Below are 16,933 nucleotides of genomic sequence, written 5' to 3' on the forward strand. Positions count from 1 at the left end.
AAATTTGGGGCTTTTTGTTCCCCCGTTTTCTCTTTCAGGCATTGACAAAGGATCCCCAGGATTACCCTGATAAAAAATATCTACCTCATGTACATGTTGCCCTCTGGATAAATTCTCATGGAGGCAGAAAGGTGAAAGCTGGAGATACTGTGTCATATGTCATCTGTCAGGTAAAACTATTATAATTAATAAGGCTTGGATACAACTTAAGAACACAGAATAAAGTCTAGATGGCCACAGTATCTTATTTAGTAATCTTCCAAATAGTTGATGCTGTAAAGAGATGTCTTAGTCTGATTAGTTTGACTGCATTTATAAACTGTTAGTAAGGGGCATGGCATATTTTATTAGAATTTTCATAAAACATTTAAAACCATTCTTTAGTTTCACTGAAAGTGTTTTGGTGTGATGGATTTAGCTACTGTTTTAATCCTAAATTAACTTTAATAAAAATTTGTCTAAATTTGGGCATATGTCCAGCAGTAGTCATTTATCCTTCCTTTTGCAACAGTTTCCATTATAATATCAGTGGAATAATAAGAAAACATTTTTCCTAGCCTGTGTCCAAATAATTACTTAAAAAATATGAAGTGCATGATTATATAGAGAAAGTTGAAGAAAATGCAAATTATCTAACATCTGACCAGTTTTCTTCTTTCTTCCTTCCTGCTTGCCTCCCTGCCTGCCTTCTTGCCTTCTCCCTTGTTCATTCACTGAGGCACCTCTAAGGAACTTCTAGGCCTTCTGGAGGCCAGTTTTAAAACCACCTACCAGTTTCTTTGCAGGATAACATGCCTCTAACATTTAGAGAGAAAGGGATAGAGGGTAGAACAGAAGAGCAGTTTTTCATTGAAAGCACTTAACTACAATTATCAAAAAGGAGAGCCTCATCCCTTCATCATACACAAAAATTTTAGTCATAGCCTCTATCCACATTCTCCAGAATTACTGTGGTGTGGTGTTTTATTTTCCTGGCTAAATCAAATACCATGCAATGGGAATTTATTGGTGCACGGTTTTAAGGCAAGGAGAAGTCCAAAATCAAGGCATCATCAAGGTGATGCTTTCTCTCTGAAGATTGTGGCATTCAGAGGTTGGCTGCCAGCAGTCCTTGGTGCTTGGCTTTTTTATCACATGGCAGTGCATGTGGTAGCTTCTTCTGACTTCTCTGGGTTCTGTTGCCTTCCTGCTCCTTCCCATGCTTTTTATGGTCTGACTTTCACTCTGCTTATAAAGGATTCTAGTAATCTAGATTAAAGCCCAACCTGATTCATTTGGGCCACATCTTAACTGAAGTAACATCTTGAAGAGATTTTATTTACAGTGGGTTCACATTCACAGGAATGGATTAAGAACAGGTTTATCTGGGGTACATAGCCACATATGATGTACTGATAGAAAGGCATAGTTCCTCTGAATAAGACTAATTTTTAATTATTATTAAAAGTTTTACCCTATTTTTTATTGCATTGTGTTACTACAGTGAAAATTAGATAAGCATTATAAGTCATTGAATATGATTGATCTTCATCGAACTGCATCCAGTGTTTCTAAATGATAGAGCCTTTAAAATTTTTTAAAATACTCTGCTAATATCTGCTACATATTGTAGATGATGTACATAAAAAATGATTTAAGTACATGGACAGGAATCAGCACTTGACTGTCTCCCTCCTAGGGTTATCCTTGATTAAGAACTGTTACAGAAAGCCAATTCCTGCAGGAAAATATTTCCATAAATGTCTGGCTCGTTCAAGCCCTTAATGTGCTTTGCATATTGTCTCTGACAAGTCTGATCTCAAAAAAACAATTTTCATATTATGCAAATAGAGATTTTGGTAAATAAGGTAGTTTTTTTTTTCACTGTCTTCACATACATGTAAAGCTCTTAGATTATTAATGACAGGAGCAGGTGGCAGCATACAACTTTGAAAAATTATGTAGGTTCAGTAAAATAGCATTTAATAATGAAATCAAACCACAATTTTGTTTTGGCGAAACCTGGAATGGAGATGTATGGTAACTTATAAAATAAGTCGATTCCTGTACGTAAAAGTTAAGCTTGGAAGCAGATGTGGTTCAAGCAGTTGAGTGTTCACCTCCCACATGGGAGGTCCTGGGTTTGGTTCCTGGCACCTCCTGAAAAAAACAAACAGGCAAAACAAAAGAAAAAACCAACTCAGGTAAGCCTATGTGGCACAATGGTTCAGCACTGGCTTCCCACATATGAAGTCCTGGGTTCAGTACCCAGCCCCTGGTACCTCAAAAAAAAGTCAAGTTTATGTTCCTTAAGGTCTACATATTAGGTCTTAACAATTTCTTCTCAGGTCTTATTGCTATATAAAGACTCAAAATGCTGGTGCCAGTGTTGTACAATAAATCCAATTTGAGGTATTTTCATCATGTTTCCACATCCACTGGTGCTGTTTTCTAAGGCTTTAACTTATTTTTTAAGATTGCAATTCATATTTCTTTTTGTTCATTTATTCTCGTCAGTGTACCCCAAGAAAGTCTGCAGGGCTTTAATTTGCCTTTGTAGGACATGGCCATTTTCAGCATGTGTGCTAGCCAAAGTGTACCTCTTTTGCATTTATGTGCTTAAATTAGCCTTCCTATGTTTCATAATGCAAGCGTATTTTTTAGAATATGTTTTTGAAAATATATGATGGCACATTTTTAAGGGAACTGTTCGCTACCCTAAGCCAAGGTGCCCTCCAAGAAGAGCCAATCTCCTAAACAATTTCTATTTCATTTAAAATTTACATTTACAATATTGTACTCTGCTCATAACTTATTCAAACTACAAATTCAGATGACTTCAGGGAGTAACATTCTTGATATTTAATTCATTTTGTAATTCATAGTCTTGTAAAACCTATGTGAATTATTTAATCAACTTCCATTTATTGGTTAAGTTTGTTTTGTTTACAGTAATTTATTGTTACAGTATTTTATTTTGACTGAAGTGGTTAAATTTTAAATCTTGATTTAACTTTCATTAGACATAATTTCTATATAACTATGTGTGTTTTGGGGGGCTCATTTGTCACCCATTAAAATTTTATTCTATCAGTTTCCTACTAGAGGTGACTACATAGTTTCGAATGAGTCAGCTCTGCCCAATAGAGTATGTATTTTGTGAAGTTCATCAGTTACTACATGGGCACTTCAAGAAAGACCAATACTGCTTCTTAATCTCTTAAAGTATATGCCTCGCCTTCTTGCATATGCCCTTGGGTCTTGCTCAGGTTTGAGAATTAGGTCTTTGAGAGATATCTTATGTCACATCATAAATGTTTTTCCAATAGCAAAATCCATCATCTTACCAATTCTTTTGAATTTAGCCATGTTTGAGCTCAGATTTTTTGTAACTTTTAATTTTGAAATAATTTTAAATTTACAGGAAAATTACAAAAATAATACAAAATCCCATACAGAACGCCAACATACCCCCAGCCCAAACTACCCAGATCTACCAGTATTTAACATTTTGTTACATTTGCCATATCATTCCTTCCTTCCATCCATCCATCCATCCATCCATCCATCCATCCATCTCTGTCTTTCTGCCTGCCTATCTATTTATCCATTTTCTAAACATATGCGAGTACGTTGTATACATCATTGAGCTTAGATTTTTAAAGTATAATAAGAAATATGTTTGGGTCACTGATAAAACTAGCCTTTTGTTTGTATATTTAAAATAGAAACTTAAAATTGAGAGTATACTTTGAAATTTTCAACTTCTTTTTACAAGCATGCCTTACTATGAGAACTTCTGGTATATTAGAAAGTAATTCAAGTGCCTTTTAAAAATATTTAGCTTCTACACATTTGATTTTTATTCACCATTGCAAATTATTAAATACAGCATTGCTCTAATCTTAAGGCTAGATCAATTTTTTTTTTAAATTGTAGTTTTGTAAATCTGTTGGATTTCATGTGTATTTTGTTTAAAGGCAGTCTGAATACAGTTGTGGTGCATAAAGACTGCCCAAGGATCTGTTCACACTGTTTTTTCATTAGTTATCACCTTGCTCAAATCTTACGATCCAAGCCTTTGAAAGGGCAACAGTTAAACTTGAGTAATCTTGCCTAATTCTTTTTACTGTGTTGTGAGAAATAATTATAAGCAATTTTTTAATCTGAGGTTTGCCTCCTTTCTAGGTATTTCATTATATCTTTTACCAGGTGGAACCTAGTTAATAAACAGCTCAATTTTTTTCTGTCAGGAGCATAGCAGAGGAAGGGGTCTGGTATAGGCAGTTGTGTGGGAGGTTGCTTCTGCTTTGGGCTGGGCACTGAGCTAAGAAAAAACTGATTGTAGCAGGGATGAAAGAAAAGGATTCACATTATAATCAGTTTTGTAGAGCAGCTGAGTACTGTGAATAGTTGTAATTTACTAGACTGAATATTAAATTCTGTTGTTTCAAACAAGAGAAAGAGTGGCGTGAGCTGCTGGATGGTGGTCCACTACAGCAGTAACTTTGATTCGCAGATGATGGTGACATGAACTACAGGGCTATATATGGGCCAATTGTATGGAATTTCAAAACTTATTTTCACAGAGTAAAAGAGGAAGTCCTTGAAAAGAATTCAATAGAATTGTTTCTCTCAGGGCTGCTGCTCTCCGATCCACCTTCCTTTCCTTGAGGAGAAAGAGTGAGGTAAACAGCACAAAATGACATGTCCTTCATTCCAGTGGCAAAATTCTTCTAGAGCACTTCCACTCCACAAAAATACCTCATTACTTTTACTCCTCCCTATTATATTGTGTGCATCAATCACTACTCTGGGAGTTTCATCCCCCTCTCTTTTTCCCTTGCTAATTTACTTCTTGGTGATACATACAGCTCATGTACAAAATATCACTACTGGGGTCCAAGATAATACTCTGACTAGAATTCTTACATGAAGGGGCCTTAATAAACATATTAAAAGGACCACACAGGTTTTTTTTGTCATCACTCCTAAAAAGCCTTCCTGACAAGACTAATTGTAACCAAGTTTTCCCAATATGTTTCTGTTATATGGCAGGTGGAATTATTTAATCTAGTCAGTGCCATGTCATTGGTTTCATGTTTCGAAAAAAATAGAACACAACACATGCAGGATTTACATTCTTAGATGGTGGTTGAGATGTCCTGCTCTGTCTTCCTACTTTCAGTGCATGTCAAATGTTCAACAGTAGGTCAAGGAGACTTCTTGGTGTTTGAAATTGAATAAGTAAAATTTTAAGTTTTGTCTCTCTTTTTGACTGAGCAAGTATGTGTGATTGAGTTTCTCACAGCTTTGCCTGTACTGTGTCCTCTTTTAGGATGGGTCAAACCTCACTGCAAGTCAGAGGGCCTATGTACCTGAGCAGCTGCAAAAACAGGACAATTTAACCATTGACACCCAGTACTACCTGGCCCAGCAGGTCCACCCTGTGGTGGCTCGGATCTGTGAGCCAATAGATGGAATTGATGCTGTCCTCATCGCAACATGGTTGGGTAAGTTTCCCAAGCTCCCCTGGACCTTCCCACAGTAGCGGCAGCATGCGCAGTCCTCTGTCGACTGTCATGATCCCTGTTTTTAGGTACTAGCTCTTCTTTGTTGATACTTAGGCATTTGTTTTTATAGTTGGCTGGCTAGTATCTATCTCTTTTCATAGAAAATGAACTCCATTTACTTGCTACCTCTGTAGCCACCTGACTGTTCATGGTTGGCACACAGTAAGTAAATGCGGAGAGAAGGGAAAAGGAGGAGAAAAAGAGGAGTGAAGTCAAGATTTTAGGTGCCATTATGGTCATTGAGTTTACATTGTTGCAGCTTTACTGAATTTCCATTGATAGCATGTCGAGTATTGGTTCATTTTGTTTCTGACTCTGAAGGTATTTTATTTTATTTATTTTCCTATTTTTTTGTCTTTATTTTTTTAATGTTACATTCAAAAAATATGAGATCCCCATACCCCCAACCCCCTCACCCCATTCCTCCCCCCATAACAACAAGCTCCTCCATCATCATGAGACATTCATTGCATTTGGTGAATACATCTCTGAGCACCGCTGCACCTAATGGTCAGTGGTCCACACCATAGCCCACACTCTCCCACACTCTACCCAGTGGGCCATTGGAGGACATACAATGTCTGGTAACTGTCCCTGCAGCACCACCCAGAACAACTCCAACCCCCGAAAATGCCCCACATCACATCTCTTCCTCCCATTCCCTACCCCCAGTAGCCACCATGGCAACTTTCTCCACACCAATGCCACATTTTCTTTGATTACTAATCACAATAGTTCATGAATAGAATTATATAAAGTAAGAATACACAGTTTATTTACATAAACTCTCCCCCTTGCAGCCTTTTTTTTTTTTGCTTGTTGTCTGTTTTCTGTGTCCATTCGCTATGGTATCTGTATTTATTATTTTTTATTTATTTCCCCCCCTTGCAGCTTGTTTGCTGTCTGCTCTCTGTCCATTTGCTGCATGTTCTTCTGCATTTTTGCTTGTCTCCCTTTTTTGTTGCATTGCCTTGCTGAGTCAGCTCTCCGTGGTGCTTGCAGGCTATTTACATACATTAAAAATTGTTAATACTCATTTTTCTTTGACTATCCTACTGTCACTTTCACTAAAATTCTTCTAAAACTGGACTCACTGTTATCATCCATCTGCTATCATCCAGGAATTGGCTGCCATTCTTAATTTCTCATAATTGGGGGTTCCAGCAAGCCCTGAAACCTCACTGTTTCTTCAACTTTTTCCATTTTCCTCATTGTTGTATCACCAGATCATCTCTTGCTTAGAAATTTATTTCATAACCAGCCCCAACTTCATTTCATTTCTAGCACATAAAGAGTTACCTTGCTAATAAGGGCTCTGCTTTCTAATCCATCTTAAAGCAAAAATGAATGTTCTTAGAGTACTGCCTAAAAAAGTTCTTAGATGGCTCCTTACTGTCTGTAAGTCCAGATGTCACACACTGGCAATTACGGGCTCTCACTTTCTAGCTCCTATCTGTATTTCTAGCCTTATCACTTCTCAGGTCTACTCATTGTCCCCTAAATGTGGCATTGCTCATTCAGTACCAGCCTCATGAAAAAGTCTCCCTCTCCTCTCACTAAAAGGTATGGGTTAAGACCTGGGCATTAGTGTCTTAGGAACTTGAGTGTGAATGCGGGTTCTGCTATTCACAGGCTCTGTGGCTTTGGCAGCCTCTAAACCTTGGTCTATGCCTTGGTTTCTTGATTTGTAAAATAGATGAAATAAGATGATGCATGTGAGATGCTTACTTGGCACAGGGTAGAGGAATGCTCAGTAAGGGGTGTTATTAGCCACATCCTACCCTCTTTTCAGGCTTCAATTTAAATATGTCCCTATTCCTCCAGCCAACAGGACTTGAACGTAGTGCTCAATATGTGTTTGTGGATTTAGATTGGGTTTTCCATGGATAAATGAAGTCATGTGTTTTCAATCCTGTCCCTGTTAAGTATGTTTCTGAGCTCCCCACTGCCCCCATTCCTACTATCCCATCAGTATCTTCTCTGCAAGTGGAAACTTATTTTTGAAATTTGCCTAAGCAAAACATGATGAGGAAGATAAAAATTTTGCTGCCAAAATCATCATATAATGTATTCACATCACAGAATTGTGTATGCTGATGTTTATAAAGCCTCAGCTGAGAAGAGTGGGACACAATAATTTTTAGCTTCATTTTTTTTTTCTTCTATGCACTGAGTATCTACTCTGTTGGATACTGTGATAAGTGCTTTGCATATGTTATCTCATTTAATCCTTGAAGCCATCTCAGGAAGGTGTGTTGTATTAGCTCCATTTTACAGAGAAGGAAACTAGGCCGAGAGAGGGAACTAACTTGTTCTTGTCACATGGCTAGTAAGTCACAGGCATTGAAACCCAGCCCTTTCTGACTCTAAACCTACGCTCTTTGCCACTCTGCTAAACTTTTCTGCCTCTTCTTAGATCTTGGAGACTAAGAAAGATGGTCTCAACCAAGAGTGGGATGGCATGTCTGGGAAAGCCTGGGAAGCATCATATTCTTCATGCTCTCTCCTCTTCCCACTGCACACCTCACACCCTTATTTAAAACGTCTGAGGTAAAAACATTTTTTCTTTCTGAATTTTCCTACTTGTTTAATCTCTGAGGGTCTCAATTCTAAATTGGTCAGTATGTCACCTGAATCTGGGGCCCTTGGCCATTTGTTCTGCCCCAATCACCTTTGGAGTAACCAAGTCTAGGTGGGCTGTGAACCAACTTTACAGCCGCAAACCCTACGGGAAGTTCTTGTTACTCTGTAGTGAGTGAGGCAGGGGATCTGCTTGCGGCCCCATGAGAGAAACCTTTGGGAACTGAGAGTAGGAAACTGACAGGTAAATTATTCTCCCTTTCTTGTTAGTTTTTCTCTCTTTCTTGTTCTTTTTTTATTTATTTTATTTATAAACGCTCCATATCCACCAAGCATGTGCTTTCCCTTCACCCCTCACTCCCCCTCCAGAACTTTCTATATCTCCAAAATTGCTTTTTCTAGATACCTCTTATAAGTGACATCATGCAGTATTTGTACTGAGGTGTTTTGCTTATTTCATTGAGCATAATGATTTCAAGGTTCTTCCATGTTGCAACATGCCTGAAAACTTCATTCTTTCTTATGGCCAAAAAAGTGTTGTTTTTAAGACTAGATTTCCCAGTTTTTCCATTTGTGCCATCAAGAATCTAGTTTCATAGCAGACCATTGCCCTTTCCGTTTTTGGTTTTGAGTTTTCCAGTAGCACAGCACTGGGGGGGGGGGGGGGGCGGGGGCAGATGGAACAAGGAGCCCAGACTTATTAATGACATTTAATAAAGATAGGTACAGAGCCTTGTATCTCAAAAAAGAGCTGTATAATAAAGAGTGGCACCTTCCTGGGTGGATAGGCCTGATGGCCACTTAGATAACTCAGTGGTCACACTGAGAGGGGACCAGACTGACTTTGCTGGTTCCAGGCATCAAATATAGGATCATTCTTAAGTATAAATTAAACTATGGGTAGATTTTGACTTGCTTAAAGGCAAACTTTATACTAATTGCAGCTGTTATTATGTAAGCTGTAATTCTTACAGTCGTCAACTGCCTTGTAAATCCAGTTTTTACAAATTATTGTCAAAGCCAGTAGGCCAGAGAGTGCCATCCTCAGAGGTTTCAGGTTATGTCTCATTACAGACCAATCTCCATCTACAGAGGGAACTCTCCACACCTGTGTGTGGTTCCCACTACACCCATCTCTCCTAGCCCATAACCTGAAGCTCTACGAGCATCTGTGGCTATATGGTCGATAGTCTGAGCAGCCCCTTCTTGGTGCCATGTAGCCAGTCAGCATCGACTGGGCATGTGTCCAACATTACCGTTGAAGGGCATGTGTACTCAGCCTTTAAAGAGCTACTGCTGCTCCCTCTTTTTATCTTCTTTTTCTCGTTTTTATCTTCTGCCACTTGATAGCAGTTTGTTTAATGAGGGTGTGTGAAGCGTTCATCACCGAGTAGCCCCCATTCCCTGCTTGTCCTCTTTTCCCACTCTACCCTCTGCCATTGCCAGCATGTACACACCTAACTGGCTAAATTAGTAATAAATCTTTTAGTCCTGTCTCTCCCTCCTTCTCTCTCTCTTTCTCTTTCCTCATAAGAGGTTCGACGTTAACAAAGTGCAGGATAGGAAGTGCCAGTCACCATGAAGATCTGTAGAAAATATTGAAACTCTCCAGGCAGATCATGGCAGGCATTTGCTCCCTGCCCTATTCAGGAGCTGAATTTTTATCTGCATCCTTTATTCTCCCACCCCGAGTGAAAAATTAGGGAGACTATTCTTCACTGAGGGATTTGAGGGCCCTGCTATAAGTTAAAACTTAGCCTGTGGTTTTAGAGAGGAGGAGGGAGGAGATTGGGAAGTGGTGGGAGAGTAAGGGGAGGGTTAGGTGGGTGCACAGTTTCTAAGAGGTGCAGGCTGTAGGCATAAAATTACTGTAATTTGTTTTTTAAATTCTAAATCTGTTTTCTTTATATAAAAAAACTGCAGTTAGTGAACTGACACTGTTAAATAAGGTGAAGTGTACAAATGTATACATAAAATACATGTCCTCCAACTGCCTAATCACAGACATAAAATAATTCTCGTGCTTTTAATGTAGTTTTTATCTTCGATTAATGAAATGTATTATAGTGTTGAAACTTCAGTGAAGTTTGATACTTTGTCCTTTTAGTCAGCACAAAGAAATCAGGAATAATGGCATAATTTCATTTAGGAAAATTATTAAGTTCATGGTTTTTTTATTTTTAAGACTCTTTTGTAGAGAGCAACTATATTTTTCAACTACCTTTTTCTTTTTCTATTGCTTTTATACTGCTTTCTTTTAAATGAAAGGCAAGCATCAAGTGTTGGTTTTATCCTGTGGCTTCACTCTGGAAATTTTCTATTTCTCCCCATCAAGATACCTCCTGAAGCCTGTCTGGTGGCATGTTGCGTGGCTAGATATTCCGTAAGGGAAGACCATTTTAGTGAAAAGGGGAGAGGATAGTCTATTAAATGAGTGAATGAATAAGTCTGTTGAATTGAAAGAGAATAATTTTTCTCTCTAATAACTAATGGTCCTCATTATCCCACAGTAAAATGTGTATCATTTTTCTGAAATCTATGTAAGATTATTGCTATTGGGCTTAAATAAAGCGAAATTTTACTATTTTCCATCTGTGAATAGAAAAAAAATATAGTATTACTATTCTTATACAATAGCCCTATGGGAAACATGGCCACTAAAACTTGGAACTCTTAGCTTTTGTTCAGCAGACTATAGGTTTTCCTCCCTCTTGTTCTAATGAAAACTCTCTATACTCTGTGCATGAAATATTCACTGTATGCTCAAACATCCAGATAATCTTCTGTACCTAACAAAACAGGCCAGTGATGAGAATAGTCTAAAGTGTTTCATTTTGTTACAAATGTATATTTCATGCATAACTGTACCTAGATTTATGTACTAATATCTTCCATTATGCAATGATTTGTACAATAGCTGTAAGGTACGTTTCTTCATGGTCAGTGACAAAATTTTATACATTTGGCCGTATGGGCAGTTTTTTCATTGGTCCTAAGAAATAATGGATGTTTGGAGGAAGTGAGAATTTATAATGTAGTCTCTGAAAATAGTACTTAAAACATGGCAGTACACATTTAACCCAGTGTGTTCCTGGCTTAAATTGGAAAGTGAAATTTCTCTTTTAAAAAAAATGACCCTAGGGAGTGGATGTAGCTCAATGGTTGAGCACCTGCTTCCCACATATGAGGTCCCAGGTTTGATCCCTGGTATCTCCTAAAAACAAAACCAGCTCTCATTGGGGAGCAAATGTAGTTCGTTTGTTGAGAGCCTGCTTCCTATGTATGAGGTCCTGGGTTCAATCCCTGGGATCTCCTTTTAAAAAAAAAATCACCCTTACCACTCATGTTGTAGAAAGTAGTTTTTGTCTATAGACAGGGCCCAGCAATGTATCCTAAGAAATAAGTGTATCCACAGGCTAAGCAGTGTTTGTGGGTGTCTTTGGCAGTCCTGAGGAGATATACCTACAAAAGATGGGGGAAAGAATAGAGTGCAGGTGGTTGAAAGTAAAATGATACCACCAGCAGGTACCTTAGTCAATGAATATTTTACCTGTTTTCATGATAAAGTTCTTAGAAGACAGTACATACTTGCCTTTCATTTCTACACCTTAAATATTAACAGTAAAATTTGTAAACTAATCTATCATACCAGATGCAAAATAGCATGTTAAGAGAAATCTGTCATCTAAGAACTGATTCTTAAAAGATGGAGCACCATGCCAAGGGCGCATGCTCCCAGTCTACTTTTTTATTCATTGAACAAATTAATGCTGTAGACCTACTATGCTCAGCAACATAGGCACTGTGATGGATACAATATTCAGTCAGATAAGAATCCTTTAGTCAAATTACAGCCTAGCGGATAAGACCATTTAATTGATTTCTCTGATCTGTGGAAGTCTAATGGGCAACACAGTGTATATCCCAAATGAGGTAAAGTAAAGGATTATCATAGTTCAGGGAAAGCAGAGACCACTTGTAGCTGGAGCCACCAGGGAAGTGTTTATAAAAGTGGAGGCATTTGAGGCATTGTGGGAATGGGCTGTGGAAAGGCCAGCCTGGGATTGGAATGGTTGACTACCTCCACTGCTCACCAGTTCTTCCTGCCTGTTGATGAACTTTAGTGGCCCAGATCTGTGCGTGAGTAATCTGTGCTGTCTTATCCACTCACATTAGAGAATTCACAAAGATACTCTTTAAGTATATCGGTTGCCCAGCTCTGCACTTCAGTCTCTACAAGGTGAGCACATGTTGGTTTGTTTCTTTCTCGCCAGTATATATGCTGAGGATCAGCAGTGATGCTGTTCACCTAACTTGAGAACTGTAACCACTGAGAACTTTGAATCCAACCAGAGCATGTTTAGAATGATCAGTTGGAATAGTACTTGATCACTCTACCATTGTAGCACTTGGAGTTTCCAAAGGAAAGTGGGGGCTTCTTAAATTATTTAAACTAGATCAGTTTTTTAAAAACATAAGTCATTTTAATTAAGTACACCAAAGTGACACTTACAAGATTATGTAGGGAAGCAGATGTGGCTCAGGTGATCGAGTGCCCGTTTACCACATGGGAGGTCCCAGGTTCGGTACCTGGTGCCTCCTAAAGAAGACCAGCAAGACAGCAAGCTGATGCAGCGAGCTGACACAAGATGACCCAAGAGACCCATCAAAGCAAGGAGCAGAGTTGGCTCAGGTGATTAGGTGCCTCCCTCCCACATCTGAGGTCCCAGGTGCAGTTCACACAACAAGCAGACACAGCAAATGCAAACAGTGAGGGGTGGGGAGAAATAAATAAATAAAATAAATCTTAAAAAAAAAAAAAAGAAAAAGATTGTAAGATTGTGTAACCTGTAGAAAAATGGGTAAGACATAATAAATGGCAAAGCTGAGAATGCAGCATTGTACACAGATACTTAAGCTATATTCAATATATATGTATGAACAAGACAGGAAGGGGTTATGGTGGCCTTATAAGTGGCTCCCCCCTTACTGAAAAAATATTAATTTTATTATTGTTTTGTTATTATAAATAAGATCACTTTTACAAAATCAGAAGGAAAAATAAAACAATCCTAAAAGGGTGGGTGGTTGGAGACCTGGAGACTTATCTGCTTTCTCCTGGATCTTGTAAAATAGCTTTGTCGAAATGGAAGTAGTCCTTGGTCTATTGTTTTATTTGTGTTATCTTATTTTACAAAGTTTTTTTCAGCATAAAGTTATCATTTTTCCTCAGGCTTAAAAATAGGAAAGAAGACATTTTTAAAGTATTTTCCTGCCCAGAGGTATACCTCATACCCAGTCACAATTGACATTCAGGACTATCTTCAAGGGCTTTAAAAACAATTGAGTAAAGCCATTGAGAGTGCTGCCCACAAGGAGATTTCTTTCTCCTAAGATTCTGGCAGTTACCTTCTGCAGGACAACAAAAATCTTGGGAATTAACCCAAAGGTTTGAATAGTATTTCTTTTAAAATCCTGAGTAATTTAGCATTTGTTTTATGGAGAGGTTTATTGTTAATGTGTAAAGAATTTGTGTTTGCCTCCCACTTGTACTGTCAATCATTTATCATTAAATTGGATCTATAGTGTTTTAAAACACTATGGTGTTTCTTGTATGGAAAATTTTAATCATAAATAAAAGTGGAGAGACTAATATAATAAACCCCTATGTACCCATCACCCTAGCTTCAGCAGTCAGCAATTCATGGCCAATCTTATTCCTCCTCCCCACTCCTCACTCCCTGATTATTTTGAAATTAATCCTAGACATACCATTTTATCTATAAACATTTTTATTTTAGTTGCAAGGACTCTCCTTTTCCAAATTAGCCACAATATTATAATCACACCAAAAATATATAGTCTCTTCATTCCATCAAGTATCCCTCAGTGTTCATGTTTCTCTGATCCTCCTTTGAATGTACTTTTTATAAAAAGCTTGAATTGGAATACTGTCGGAATTCATATTGCAACAGTTAATCTTCTCCATCTTTTTTCTTCTTTTTTAATCCTTCCAATTTATTTGTTAAAGAAACTGCATTGTTTGTCATAGAATTCCCTCATTTTGGTGTTTGTTGATTGCATCTCAGTGGTCTCCTTTAACATGTTCCTCTATCTTCTGTATTTCTTATAAATTGCTAGTTAGATCTAAAAACTTGTTCATAGTTATGTTAGGTTTGCCTGTTTTTTGTAGGTTTTTGTTTTGTTTTTTGCTGAATACTACTTCCTAAATTGTGGTGTGTATACATCTGTAAGGAGGTACATAATGTCTTTTGGGAAGCCAAAGCATTTTGAAACAAGCTCATAGTTATATTGTAAGAAATATGTAGTACTTTTCTCACTTTATAAATGTAAATTTTATTGTAATATAGCATACAGAGATAAAAAGAGCAAAAACCCAACTGTTCAGCTTGATGGTTCTGCGCCAAGTAAACACCAGCGACATTAGTACTGAGCTCAAGGTATAGGCTATTACTACAGCATCTCTTTGGAGGAACCACCCTGAAAACTACTATCCTGACTTCTAAGGACATCATAGATGAGATTTTCTTATTTTTGTATGTTAACCTAAACTGTATCTTTACTCTTTTGTGTTTGGCTACTTTCACCTACTATTATGTTTATGAGACTCATCCATGTTCTCACACTGCGTTTCTGTATAGTGTTTGATTGTATGTGTATATCACACTGTATGACTGTCTACTGTGGGCACCCTCTGGGTTGTTTCCACATCTTGGCTACTATGAATAGTAATGCTTTGAGCATTCTTGTGCACGTCTTCTGATGCGTTTCTCTTGGTTATATACTTAGAAGTACAATTGATAGGACATAGGGGACATGTATGTACAGCTTTAATAGAAAATGCCAGTTTTCCAAAGTGGGTTCTACCAGTTTACACCCCCCTACTAGTGGTGTTTGAGTGCTCCACATTCTTACCAATACTTGGTGTTTTCCATCTTTTGCATTTTATGTGGTGGTATAGCATTGTGATTTTTAAAATTATTATTATTGTGGTAATATATACAACATAAAATTCCCATCACCCCAAACAGAAACTCTGCACCCGTTAAGCATTCACTCCCCAATTCCCACTACTCTCCACTCATGGTAACCTGTAATCTACTTTCTGTTTCTGTGAATTTGCATATTCTATTTATTACCTATCAGTGAAATTATATTTAATTTGTCCTTTTGTTTGCATTTCTTTGATGAATAATGAAGTTGAGCACCTTTTCACATGCTTATTGAGTATTTGAATACCACATTTTGCGAGATGCCCGTTAGTCTTTTTCTATTTTACTACTGAGTTGTCTCTTTTTCTTATTGATCTGTAGACATTCCTTGTTTGTTCTAAATGTGAGTCCTTTGGAAATATATGTTGCAGATATCTCCTATTTGGCATGCTTTTTTCCCCAAGTATAATTTACATACTGTGAAATGCTAAGATCTTAAGGATACCATACAATCATTTATCAAGACACATTTTTATCACCCCAGAAAGTTCCTTCATGCCCCTTTCCAGTCAGTCCCCCTTCACAAAAGCAACCACCAATCTGATTTCTGTCACCCTAAGTTGTTTTGCCTATTCTAGAATTTTATACAAATGGTTTCATACAGTATATACTTTTTTTGCATTCAACTTCTTTCACTGAGTAAAATATTTTTTATATTAATCCATCTTGTTGCATGTGTCAGGATTCATTCTTTTATTTGTTGACTAGTATTCTATGGTAGAATATGCCAGTTTATTATTCATACTCCTGTTGATGGACATCTGGATTGCTTTCAGTTTGGGGCTATTTTGATAAAGCAGCTATGAACCTTCTTGTGCAAGGCTTTTTATGGCTAAAGCGTTCGCCTTTCAAATATTCATTAAATTTTTTTTCTTGAATCATACTAAATTTTTAATATTGTTCTCTAAGAAGTCCAGATATATGAAAACCTTGATAAGAGCAAAAGATAATTGATTTATTTCCTAAAAGAAATGTTTCCTTTTTACAAAAAAAAAATTCATAATAGGATTCCATTAATTGGGTTAAGTGATTCATATTACAAACAACTGCTTAGGAATACCTGTTAACTCTTTGTTCATTTGGGGTTGCATATATATGGATTTTCCCCCTCTTGACCACTTGTATGAACTTGTGCAATATTAACTTTACTGTAGATTTTTCAGTTATACTAATAGATATCCTTTGGAGGAAGAAAATTATTTAATCAAATACACCAATCTCTCAAATAACCATATGCCTTGAGTTGGGAACAGTTTACTCCTTGGGTTGGGGCTAGTGAACATTCTAAAAAGCGGTCTAGTTTCACTATGGTTAGGAAATATAAATGTAAAAAAAAAGTTTGTGCTAAATGTTACATTGGGGGTGTGTGTGATAAGAATATGTTGATTTTAAAGTAAAAACAGAGTGCTAACATCCACCCCAATGCCTGTAATGTTGCTTTCTATAAATACTTCTTGAAACCTGAGAGCTTTGATCCTGTTGCCAAAATAATGTGAGATATGATAAATTTTCTAATTATAAATGACAGTATTTTAATTTCATTCCATTACTTCTTCTCCCCCCCCCAAGAAAAAATAGTTTGACTGAATCACTACAAGTCACAGAATTGAATTAAAGCATGCGCCATTTCTGCTTATTGTGTGAAAAAACCACGGCTGCTCATTCCCTAGATAACTTGTTTTTGCCAAGTCCAAGTAGCCTTCTGCTCCTTTTATTTTGTGCCTGAGCAAATGATTGAAATAATCTGTCAAAAACTATGTGGAAGTTCCTTTTCTCAAATGGGATATA

At 37.3% G+C, this 16,933-nt stretch overlaps 1 protein-coding gene across 1 annotated transcript in view; it reads left to right on the forward strand.

The window, feature by feature from the left end:
* POLA1 (DNA polymerase alpha 1, catalytic subunit) overlaps positions 1-16,933 on the forward strand; it is a 336,041-nt gene that overhangs the window by 160,607 nt on the left and 158,501 nt on the right. Inside the window, exons 31-32 of the mRNA XM_058291856.1 lie at positions 39-170; positions 5,318-5,492. Of these exons, the coding sequence (XP_058147839.1) occupies positions 39-170; positions 5,318-5,492 (307 nt within the window). The remainder of the gene's footprint in view (positions 1-38; positions 171-5,317; positions 5,493-16,933) is intronic.

Source organism: Dasypus novemcinctus, chromosome X, assembly GCF_030445035.2.
Source record: "Dasypus novemcinctus isolate mDasNov1 chromosome X, mDasNov1.1.hap2, whole genome shotgun sequence".
Classification (NCBI taxonomy): Eukaryota; Metazoa; Chordata; class Mammalia; order Cingulata; family Dasypodidae; genus Dasypus; species Dasypus novemcinctus.